We start from the raw sequence: 12,838 nt of genomic DNA, 5'->3' as shown, positions 1-12,838 counted from the left end.
CCCCATATCTCTGCATGGAAGTTTCCATTTCTTTGCTCTTACCAAGTCACAAGTCATTGGGTTTAGGACACATGTTCATTCAGAAGGATTTCATCCTGAGATTCTAAACCAATTCCATCTGCAAAGACCCTGTTTCTAAAAGAGGTCACAGTCTGAAGTTCTGGGCTGGTGTGAATTCATCCCACTACACCGAGAATCCAGGACCTGGAGATGAGGGGTTCTCGAGACCCAACACACACAGGCCAGGAGAGGGCATGGCCCAGGGCAGAGGCAGCCTGGGACCCATCATGTGCCTGCACCTTCCCATCAGTCATGAGTATCTCTAGGTTTCTTAGGCCACAGGCATTTTTTTCATTTGTTATTGCTATTGGTGTTTATTTGGGGATGACCCCAAAAATCCCCAAACAAACGAGGCAGAGTTTAGACTCTAAACCAACAGAGCAGTGCCTCGTAATCTTTAAGGATTCTTCACACGGATGGGGCGGGGAGATGAGCAGCTCAAGGGACAAGTAAAACATTCCAGAGAAGACAGGGCATTGTGTGGGCCAGGAGTGGACCAGGGAAAGGGGTGTTGGAAGCAGGGGGGTTTGTGTGAGCAGAGCTATGAGGAAGAAACTGAGCAAATGTGGGGCCAAGATCGGGGTGGGGGTGGGGAGAGGAGCGTCTGCAGGCTCAGTGGTATCATCTCTGGGATGCTAAGAGCAGAGACATTAGCAGGTGGGTGGAAGTGGGAGGTGTTGCTGGTGGGCACCTGGGGTCTGTCAAGGTGAGGACTAAAGGAACAAACATCCTCTAGAGGATGGGTGGCTTGGTACATGTCCCCCTCTCCGGGAAACATGCAAGTGATGGAGAAACTCCACTTGGTCCCTGGCCCTCCTTGACCCTTGCCCCTCTTCCCAAATCTTTACAGCCCTTTCCTGTCTCCCTTGGACAACCCTGCCCCCAACATGCAATTCACAGGCACTGGCAAGTTTATCTCTTCCGCCTATGCGTCTTTCTCCAGAATCTAACTAGATCCTCCTGGGGCATTCCCATTGTGGCTCAGTGGTAACAAATTCAACTAGCATACGTGAGGATGCAGATTTGGTCCCTGGCCTCTCTTAGTGGCCAGGGTTAAGGATCTGGTGTTGTCATGAGCTGTGGTACAGGCCGAAGATCTGGCTCAACTCAGACCCCACGTTGCTGTGGCTGTGATGTAGGCTGGCAGCGACCCCTAGCCCAGGAGCTTTCATATGCTGCAGGTGCGGCCCTAAAAATTAAAAATACTACTACTAATAAAAAATAGATCCTCCTGGACCAATTTTAGCCATCCTATCCATTCTTCCTCAGGTGAAACTGAGCAAAAATGGGTTAGATGTAGAGCAGTCATATCATTTATTGTGTGAATGGGGAGACTATTGAGAGTGAAAAATAAGATACAGGGACTAGAGGAGTAGACCAGGATTGTCCTGACAAACCAGGGCATGTGGCCACTCCAGTCCCAGGAATGAGAAGCACTAAAGTAACCCCTCCTTGACCTGGGCTTGTTGACCTATCCCAATGTCAAGGCTAATCTAATCTAAGCTTCATCCCATTAAAGAAATCTATGGGCGGAATGTAGTCCAGGGGAAAACTCCACCAGGGGGAACACAGTGCAGGGATAAATCATACTTTCTGATTGAAGAGACCTAGAAGCCGAGCATCTCAGGGGAAGGCCGGTGGTCCCCCATGTTCTTGCCATTCCAAGGGGCAGAGCTGGACCCAGTGTGGTTAGGCATCCAAGAGAGGAACCTCAACTCTGTGATCTTTAGAGAGTGATTCAGAAATTAAGAGGGGAAAGGAAGCATCCAACTGACCAGTCATCCAACTGGTCATGTTGAGTGACATCCTGGTGGGGGAACGGAACTTCCATGGGAAAGGGCTGCTCCAGTCCCTGTTACTTGCCCAGGAGAAGGACATTCCTATCAACACCAGTATCCATTAGAGACCTGCAGCCTCTCCTACCGCACAGCTCAGGACGAAGCTGTACAAGGCTGGGGAGAGGAGATGCCAGGGCAGGGGACAGGGAGGGAGAGCAGGTAGAGGACCATCCAAGAGACAAAGACTTTCTCTCTCTTCAGTAAGTGAATATGAGAGAGCAGGGAAATAAGAAGGATTTGGGAACAAGAGGGTTGGGATAAGAGTGATGGCTTTTAGAGTTCCCTGGCGGACTAGCAGTTAAGGATCCAGCATTGCCCTGCTGTGGCTTGGGGTGCTACTCTGGCCTGGGTTCTATCCCTAGACCTGGAACTTCTGCCTGACACTGGTGTAGCCAGAAAAAAAATGAAACATGAAAAAAGAAAGAAGAATGATGGCTCTTGATAGATCCATTCCCTGCTCTGAGCCATTTCCCTGTTTCTTCTTCCATAGTGACCCAGAAAAGGGGAGCCTGATTAACTTCAGCTCCTAACAGTCTGTGGGACAGACAGGCCCAAGGGTCCTACATAGGAAGAGTCTCTTGCAAATGATCTGCTTAGAGACAGGTGTGGGGATGGAGAATGGGTACTAGAGACCGCTCTTGAAGTTCTATGTGTGTACAGCAAAAACATGCTCATACCGAGATGTATCACCTTTAGGGACATTAGGAGATGCTGACGTAGATGAAAAAATGGCTAAAGACCCCAGGTCAGGTTTTTTTCTTCCTTTCTTTTTTTTTTTTTTTTTTTTTTTTTGCAGGGGGCAGGGAACACATCTTTTTTATTTTATTTAAAAAATTTTTTATTAAAGTATAGTTGATTTAAAATGTTCTGACAGTTCTGGTGTACAGCAAAGAAACCCAATCAAATACACACACACACACACACACACACACACAATTCCTTTCTTATATTACATTCCATCATGGTCTATCCCAAGAGACTGGATATAGTTTCCCATGCTATACAGCAGGATCTCATTGTTTATCCACTCCAATGCAATAGTTTGCCTCTACTAACCCCAAACTCCCAGTCCATCCCACTCCCCCACTCCCCCTTGGCAACCATAAGTCTATTCTCTTTGTCTATGAATCTGTTTCTGTTTTATAGATAGGTTTATTTGTGCCATATTTTAGATTCCGCATATAAGTGACACATACGGTATTTGTCTTTTTCTTTATGACTTTACTGACTATGAGAATCTGTAGTTGCATCCATATTGCCTGAAATAGCTTTGTTTCATTCTTTTTTATGTCTGAGTAGTATTCCATTGTGTATGTGTACCATATCTTAATCCATTCATCTGTCGATGGACATTTAGGTTGCGTCCATGTCCTGGCTATTGTGAATAGTGTTGCTATGAACTTAGGGGTGCATGTGTCTTTTTAAATTATAGTTTTGTCTGGATATATGCCCAGGAGTGGGAGTGCTTGATCACGTGGTAGTTTTATATCTGGTTTTCTGAGTAACCTCCATACTGTCTGTCATAGTGGTTGTACCCAGGTCTGGTCTTAGCATTGCTCCTAAATATGGATAAATCTTTCATTTTCAGCCCTGATGACCTCTTCTTAAACTTTCATCACCCAGTTCCCTTTATTTGTGTCCATGGAAATTGCCCTATAGCCATCTAAACCTCACCATACGGAAGGCCACCAAGCTTGGGCAGCAATGGTAACTACCGTTCATTCTCATTGCTTGTGGTAGACTCCCAGAATTTCCAGAAAGGTGATTTCTGGGCTTCATGACCCCATAATGGGAAATGTCATCCACCCCACATCAGACCCTAACCTAAAGCACATCTTGCCTCAGTCTGGGGTTGGATATCCTCTCAACCTATCCTGAGGATGGTTTTTTCTCTCTTTATATTTGTGGCTCTAAAGTCCCCAGGTTCTTAGCATGCCATGCCTTTCCATCCCTCCTTGGGATTTATTGTGACAATACTTGGTCGTGCCCTGAATCATCTCCCTCCAACTGATGACATAGTCTCTGCTCATCACGGCCCTCTTCTACCCCAACTGCAGGTCTTTCTCCTTCATCTCCCTCTGTTTTGCACTTGAATTCCTAGGAGGGCTTCCTAGGGAAGGTGGAATCCCAGAGATGAGTGGATGGATCAGTACCTCAAAAAGGAGCTGAAAATGAGCCAGCAATTGTGACTTACTTCCACTGGAGTACCGTCAGTGCTAACTTAGTTGTGGAGTTCCCTTTGTGGCTCAGTGGTAACAAACCCACCTAGTATCCATGAAGACGCAGGTTCAATCTCTGGCCTTGCTCAGTGGGTTAAGGATCCAGCATTGCCATGAGCTGTGTATAGGTTGCAGATGTGGCTGGGATTTGGCATGGCTGTGGCTGTGGTGTAGGCTGGCAGCTACAGCTCTGATTTGACCCCTAGTCTGGGAACTTCCATATGCCAAGGGTGTAGTCCTAAAAAGGCAAAAAAAACAAACAAACAAAAAAAAAAAAACGAAAAAAACACTCAAAACCTTAGCTGTCTTCAGTCGGTAAGAGGAGTGGTCTTGACAGGGAGTCTTCCCATAGGCCCAGCCCCCCAACTACATCCTGATCTTTCTCTCTGACATAAGGAAGTGGGTTTTAAAACTTGAGTTTCTGTCATGGTGCAGCAGAAGCGAATCGACTAGGCACCATGAGGTTGTGGGTTCGATCCCTGGCCTTGATCAGTGGGTTAAGGATCCAGTGTTCCAGTGTTGCCATGAGCTGTGGTGTAGGTCACAGATGCAGCTCGGATCTGGCATTGCTGTGGCTCTGGCGTAGGCTGGCAGCTATAGCTCTGATTCGACCCCTAGCCTGGGAACCTCCATATGCCACGGGTGTGGCCCTAAAAGACAAATAGACAAAAAATAAAATAAAATAGTGACTTGACAGGTGATCTTGGGCTTGACCCCTTCTACCCAAGTTCTAGGCCATGCCAGAAGTTAGAGCTCACCCCTCAGTCCCTCACTCCCACAATGGGACTTGACCTTGACTGGATCTTGGAATCATAGACACTCTGAGTGGTCAAGTGGCATACATTGCAGAGCCTTGAGCCCCCTTGCCCCCATAACTGGGGCCTGTCCTGGGACAAGGACTCCCTGCCTGTCTGGGGTAGATCATTTAGTGCCTTAACAGCTCTATGAAGAATTTTGTTCCCTTTAGGTTTCCACAAATCTCATTGTAAACCACACATTAGTTTTTTTTTTTCTCAATGAATTTATTACATTTGTAGTTGTACAATGATCATCACAATCCAGTTTTATAGGATTTCCATCCCACAACCCCAGCACATTCCCCCACCCCCCAAACTGTCTCCTTTGGGAACCGTAAGTTTTTCAAAGTCTGTGAGTCAGCATCTGTTCTGCAAAGAAGTTCAGTCTGTCCTTTTTCCAGATCCCACATGTCAGAGAAAGCATTTGATGTTTGTGTCTCATTGTATGGCTGACTTCACTTATCATGATAATTTCTAGGTCCATCCATGTTGCTAAAACTGCCAGTATTTCATTCCTTTTAATGGCTGAGTAATATTCTGTTGTCTATATGTACCACATCTTCTGGATCCACTCCTATGTCAATGGACATTTAGGTTGTTTCCGTGTCTTGGCTATTGAACTACACATTAGTTCTAATTACACTCCTATGAGAGTCCTTCTTAAGACAGCCAGCATGCCCACCCCCAACCAAGAGTCTGCAAATCTATGAGAGAATAAGCAGAACCTTTAAAAGCCTGAGCTTGCACAAAGGAAAAAGCATGCAATAGGTATGAGAACTTTATGATAGCAAAGAATATGGGCTTTAAAGACAAAGAGGCATAGTTTCAAGCCTTAGATCTGCCCTCATCAGCTGTATGACCTTGGATCGGTGACCACCTCTGAGACTCATCTTTCCTTCCTATAAAATGGGTCAATCGCAAACCCGACTTAATAAGGTAGTTTCACCTTTAATTCACACAACATCAATAAACATTAGGCTTATAAAATTATTATGAGCCTAACTTTTTTCAGGCTAATCATTTCCAGCTCTCTCATTTTTTTTTTTTCACTCACAAGGCACAGTTTTGAACACTTCCTCCTCTCCACAGCCCAGCTGCTCTCTTCTAAAACATTTACATTTGTTTCTGTGCTTGCACTTTTCTAAAAGCCTGGTCTTCAGCACAGGACAGGGCACCAGGTGGGTTCTGACCTAAAAAGGGAGAGTCACCTGCTGATCTCCATACTTTCTACCTTGGTCCCATAAGGACCCCTCTTCCAGGTCTGGATCCAGAGCATCCCACTGACTCACAGAGCTCACTCTCAACTCAGTCCCCGGGTCTTTGCCACACTCACTGCTTATGGGCCTCATAGCCCCATTCCTGAGTTCAGACAGGTGGTTTTCTCTCCTTGCAGGGAGGGGTAGGGGCAGGAGCAGGGAGCGCCTGTTGAATGTTCTGTTTCTTCAGCTTATCTCTCCAACTCTCTAGTTTCTGCAGAATTCAGATTCTGCAGCTCATCTGAGTTACCCTCCATCCTCACCATTAATTTCTCTCTTCTTAAACACCCAGTTCATAAACTTCACAGCAAAAGCACAATGCAACCTCCAGCCCACATTCCCCTAAGCGTTGCCCGAGGTCCAGGAGCTACTAAAACACAGGGAACTGGTTTCTGGTCCTCCTCTGTCCACAGCTTGGACAAGTTGGACAGCTTGTTTTTCTCCTCTGGGCTGCTCTAGCCTCTTCTGTGATGGGAGGGTACTGGCTAATGCGGTCTCTGAGGAATTGTCAAGTTCTGCCCTTCGGATTCAGTGATTCAAAGTCTGCAGGCCCCAAATCACGTAACTCAGGGATTTTAAACTCTTTCCAGATGCACATCATCCACCCCTATGACACAGCCTCAGAGGCTGTCTGTGGTGTAAGGGGGTCAGTGTTGACCCCGGAACCCCAGCTAACAAGAGGCACCTGGAACCCCACACCTGGAAAGAGGTCCAGGGCTTTGAACGAAGAGAAGAAAATAGTGTTTGAAGGAGGGTGGCCTTGAATCAAAGGCCAGGAAGTGAAAGAGAAGTGGGTTGGGGCCTTTGAGAAGACAACCAGGGAAGGGATGGTGGGGTCTGAGCCCAAAGCCGGCTGTCAAGCTGTTTATCTCTGTGTGCCATCAATACAAGCAGCAACAGCCACGCACCTGCCCTTGCCCCATCTTGGGGATGCACAACAGGATGCGGTTTGACATTTACCAGGTCCTGTATCTGGGGCGCCTGTGAAAGTCCCTCCCCCCTCTCCCACCTTTGGTGCTCTGTGAATACCAGTCTGACCACATCCTGCCCCAGCTTCTTCCACGCTGCCCTTTCAACGTGGGCCTTGGGTGAGCACCCTGGTGGTGGAAATAGAACCACAGAAGAGGCTAGGGTCTCTGGAAGGGGAGCCAGGCATCTCGGCTGCACGTGCAGACCACCCCACCCCCCCAGCATAACACCCACACCTGCTGGAGGTCACTCCCTAGATCAGAGGCTGCAGGGAGCACCTTGGAGGTGGTGTAGAAGACAAAGCAGCTGCTGTAACTGCTGTGACCCCATTGGGGTCCCTGCTGGCTCCACATCACTCAGGCAACTCCCTCCCCCCACCCTCCACACAGAGCCTCCCACTTCCTTCCACTCATCTAGTGAGTGGGTGCTAATGAGTCACAGGAAAGGGAGCCCCAGATAGTCAACAGGCTGAGAAACGGCCAGTCCCCGGATATCTGAGCTGGCGTCTGTGTGCTGTCCCCGCTGGTTTCTCTAAGCATCATCCCTACCACTAAGGCCTATGAGGATGCGTGAAGGGCAAGGTCGATTCCATCTGTCGAGAAGAGGGAGAAGGAATAATGCAAGAGAGGCTAGACAAGCAGAAGGCCTGAATAAGTAGCTAGGAAGCGGGAAGCCACAGGGCAAATTTGCTTTGCCGCAGCTCAGGGAGCCATAGCATCCTCGGCTCAAAGCAGAGACTCCTGCACACAACTAGGAAGTTACCCAAATTTAGTGTCAACCAGCTTCCCATCCTGGGAGTTTCCTGAGCTTCCTTCAGCTGCCTGGAGGCCCCCGGGTCTCTTCCTAGACATCCCATGAGTGGCTAAGATCCAGACTTGAAGTTCTGGCCACGAGCATATGGCCCTGGATCTTCCATGCGCCAGTGGCCAGGGAATGACAGGAATGGGAACCATTGTCCGGGCACATCTGCAAAGTCAGAGCCGGTAACAGGGTCCTGGAAGGTCTCCTAGGAAAGACATAGCCTCATCTCCCCAAAGGGGTTTGTGAGGTTGATGAGCTCCTGGCAAGAAATAGCATACCTGAGCCATATCCCCCCTGAACAGCTGGTTTCTTTTTCTCCTGAGATTAAAGACAAATGTAGATTTCTGATTCTAGATGCTATGGGAGCTGTTATGGGAAAAAGATGCTTATTCATGAGTAGAGCAGATATCATGGCAGATAATAACTTTTTTTTAAAATAGAGGTTTCCAGACTAGGAGTCAAATAGGAGCTGTAGCCTCTGGCCTACACCACAGCCTCAGCAATGCCAGATTCTTAACCCACTGAGTAAGGATAGGGATCGAACCTGCATCTTCGTGGATACCAGTTGGGTTCATTACTACTGTGCCATGACAGGAACTCCCTGGATAGTAACTTGTTTTGATGAATTCAGATGGCTTTCAAGCCTCTCCTTAATTAGCCTGCCCTTACCTGTCAATGCCTTCCTGTCTATCTATTGCCTTAATGATCAGGACCATTTGCTCACTGCCTTTCTGGAACTTAGAATATTCATGGGGACCTCCTCATTTCTACTCATATTGACTCCTCTGTGGAGAAGTGCATTTTCAAATTTCAATACTAGCCTCCGAGTTGTGGCACAGCAGAAACAAATCCAACTAGTGCCCATGAGGATGCTGGTTCGATCCCTGGCCTTGATCAGTGAGTTAAGGATCTGGCGTTGCTGTGGCTGTGGTGGCTACAGCTCCAATTCGACCCCTAGCCTGGGAACCTCCATATGCTGCACCTGCAGCCCTAAAAAGCAAAATACGTACATACATACATACATACTAGCCTCCCCAAAACTCAACCTCACCAAAATTCTCTTGCCTTCTTTAGTTTTCCAGAACTTTCCTGAAATTCTTACAGCAGTGAAAATTCTGTTTTAACTCTCCTACCAGCTCCCCTTGAAGAGTCATGATTCCTTGGAACAGAGTTCTGTTTAAGAAGGATTCTGAGAATGTGTAAAGGCCCAACAGAAAAGATTAATATCTAAACAAGCACAACGTACAGGTGTCATGGGTTTGCCATCCAAGTATACTCAGCATTTTAGAAGGTTTACTAGAGTTTACATTTAATTTAAAAAACAAACACACAAGGATTTCATTTGGGTAAGCTGTAATCCAAATATCTTGTAAACTTAGAGAGGAAAATAATATTTGTTGAAAATTAGACCCTGTAATAGGGCTTTATAACATAAAGACGATCTCACCAAACACACTTAATCCAACAAGACAAGTTTCACAGGTGAGGAAAATAAGGCCCAGAGAGATTAGATAATTAGCCCAAGGTCACAATGGCTAGTAAGTTTAAACTAAAAGACCACGTGCCTAAAAATATAGAGACAGATCTGAAAAGGAATGGACACGTATAACTGATTTACTCTGCTATACGTCTGAAATTAACACAACTTTGTAAGTCAACTTTAAAATACATATAGAAAGTAAAAGATCAGTGGCTGCCAGTGTTTGTGAAGAAGAAAGAACTAAGTAGATGAAACACAGGGTGTTTGTAGGGCTGTGAAACTAGTCTGCATGACAGTAATGGTTAATACAAGACGTGATACATTTGTCAAATACCACAGAAATGCACAATGCAATGAATAAATTTTAATGTAAACCATGGACTTTAGTTACTAATAACATACCCATATTGGTTCAATAATAAATATACCATACCCACGAAAGGTGTTAATAAGAGCAAAGGCTGGGGAAGAAAGGGGCATATACGGAAACTTTATCTACTCAATTTTCATCTTACTCTAAAATACCAAAATCTATTAACTGAAAATAACCTGACAGCCCTGTTTCAGGGGAGATCTATTTCTGCTTATGTTCGATAACCAGCTAACATCCACACGTTAGCTTGAGACATTCTTTACTATTAAATAAATGTGAGCCAAACTTGAGTTGTAATGCATTTTTATTTCTATGGTTGTAGCACTGCTGATTGACTGCGCAAATTTAAATTTTCACACATGGAGGAAAAATAAACTTAGTGCCTTGATTTTTTTTTTCCTGCAATTAAAAAAAAAATTGTTTTTAATTGAAGTCTAGGAGTCCCCACTGTGGCACAATGGAATTGGTGGTGTCTCCACAGCTCCAGGATACATGTTCGGTCCTGGGCTCCACACAGTGAGTTAAAGGATCTGGTGTTGCCACTACTGTGGAGTAGGTTGCAACTGATCTCTGGCCCGGGAACTCCATATGCCATGCAGCAGCCAAAGAAAAAATATTGACGTCTAGTTGATTTACAATGTTATGTTAGTGTCTGGTGTACAGCAGAGTGATCCAGTTATACACACACACACACACACACGCAATTGCACACACATATATTTTTTATATACACACACATATATTTCATATTCTTTTTTTATAATGGTTTATTATAGGATATTGAATATAGTTCCCTATGCTATACAGTAGGACCTTGTTGTTTATCTACTTTACTAAAATTTTTTTCCCAGGTTGTCTCCTGGATTATCTCTCTTTTTATTTTTAAAAAGCATAGTTGATTTACAAGGTGGCGCCATTTCCTGCTGTACAGCAAAGTGACTCAGTCATAAATATATATACATTTTAATATTATTTTACATCACAGTCTGATCTATGTTATATATAGTAGTTTTTATCTGCTAATCCCAAGCTCCAAGGGCCTTGACTATTTCCTGTTGTGACCATGCCCGGCACCATCTTGAGTGTACTTCATTTTTCTTTTTAATCCCTGTGACGGCTCAGAATGCCCAGCACGTAACTGCTTAATATATAGTTGACCTTAAAGTGCAACAGGGACTCTTGAGCCTTATTCAATACTGTCTTGATTGCTTTGTGTCTCTGTCTCAGATTTTCCTCTGCAGATTAATGATACTGAAAGAAACAAATGGCTGAATTGTTCCAAAGGAAATAATGCCAGGAACAGAGTATTTTAGGACTTCTTGTGCCCCCTCGTGGAACAGAAGGGACATTAAAAAAGAAAATCTTTTGAGGAATAAGGAGGAGGAGGAGGGAGGGCTCAGGGGGTGGGAGATGAGGAAGGATGCTCAGTTGCCAAGGTAACCACAGTGTCTCTTCCCAGACATCCCCATAAGCCTTTTCCTCACCTACATTTCCATCCAAGTAATTTCTCTTTTTAGGGTTTTACCATTACATATGCCTGCCCTCTTTATCCTGTCTCTTGTATCTCTTGGATCACCATCTGCTTCTCTGCTCCCTCTGTTGCTATAAAGGAAGGAATGAGACACAGTAGAACAGGCATTAAAAAAAAAATTGAAACCCCCAAACAATAATCAACATTCCTGAGTGCATGTTTCTGATGCTAATAAAACCACACTTGTAGCCCCTACGATAACCATCCACCTTGCCCCCCCTCCCTGGCTCGAAACCTCATCCAAGCTTTCACAAGTTGTCCAGTCTCTGCAGAAAGAGCAAAGATGATGAAAATTAACTAGTTAAGTAACTGGTGTTGGGGCATCCTGCCCTTCTCATTGGCAAATGCACAACCTCGATCACCAGGGTACCCATAGGCATGTGAAAGAATAGGGGGTTAGGCAAGGAATAGCACAGTCGGAGGGCTGGAGTATGAGAACCTCAGATTAGACTTCCACATATGGTGAAATTGACTGTGTATCTGCCATTCACAGCTTCAACACACATACGTCTTTTTGTTGTTGTTGTTCTTCCTGGGAACTTCACAAAGTTCTTTTGGAGAATCTGGCTGGTTCAGTTGCCCTCACATTGGCTGCCAGTCAGAAACTCAATGACAAACACATCCTCTAGCCAGTCCTTAAGTGAGGGCTCCTGGAGAGGGTGGTGAGAACTTGGGAGAGGGCGGGGTTTTTGCACAGATGTCTGCCCCACCGGACTCAGTGTGAGACTCCAGGCGCAGAGGTAGAAGCCAGAGTTGCTGAGCAGGAGCTTCTTAGAACTCAGGATGAACAGTCCATCCTGGGGCCTGGAGGCGTTGAAGTCCTGGAGCTTTTCAGGCTCTCTCTGGTGAGTGCCAGTGGAGTAGAAGAGCAGCTGAAGGTCCCTCCCGCCGGTGGCCTGCCTGTACCAGTATAGGCTGGGGTTTGATACCCCCTTCACAGTGCACTCCAGGGAGAGGGCGCTGCCCACAAGCTGCACCCTGGTAGCTGGCCATTGATGGATGGTCTGAGCGATGACACCTGTGGGAAGCATGAAAAGCCTTTGAGAAGGAAGAACCCCAGCCCAGCTTGCCCTCCATCCCAAGAGAAGGTAGGATCAAGCCCTTCCATGGCTCAGGCATGGGGCACCATCATGGGGAGCAGACCATGAGGGCCAAGTGGTCAGTGGTCAAGGGGAGACCGAGGGCACACTCCTTCCTAGGGACTTAGGAACCCAAGGCCAGTGTACCAGCCACCAAGACTAAACTCCCATATTCATTCAACAACTGAAGGAATGTACCAAAGAGTCAAACCAACACCCGAGGTTCTTCAGAGGGTTGTGGTGAGGGTGAGTTCTGGAGAGGAGGACCCACCTAAGAAAGTTCCCAGGAGAAGGGCAAGGAGATGGCAGGGCATAGTTCCAAACAGCCCGAAGTGCAGCTAGTGTGGTTGACCTCCTCTCTGAGCAAGAGAGGTGGCCAGGCTCCTCCCACTTGGAGATCCGCCATAGCAGAATGAGCCACGTATCTCTCAGGCT

At 46.2% G+C, this 12,838-nt stretch overlaps 1 gene segment (V, D, J or C); it reads right to left on the bottom strand.

The window, feature by feature from the left end:
- Window positions 1-10,760: 10,760 nt before the first annotated feature.
- LOC125117467 (T cell receptor beta variable 30-like) lies at window positions 10,761-12,838 on the bottom strand. The segment is given in 2 exon segments: window positions 10,761-12,342; window positions 12,675-12,838. Coding segments are annotated over 2 exon segments (489 nt in total).

The sequence above is a fragment of the Phacochoerus africanus genome, chromosome 16 (assembly GCF_016906955.1).
Source record: "Phacochoerus africanus isolate WHEZ1 chromosome 16, ROS_Pafr_v1, whole genome shotgun sequence".
Taxonomy (NCBI): domain Eukaryota; kingdom Metazoa; phylum Chordata; class Mammalia; order Artiodactyla; family Suidae; genus Phacochoerus; species Phacochoerus africanus.
The sequence above is the reverse complement of the archived record's forward strand: the minus strand, read 5'-3'. Positions and strand labels throughout refer to the sequence as shown.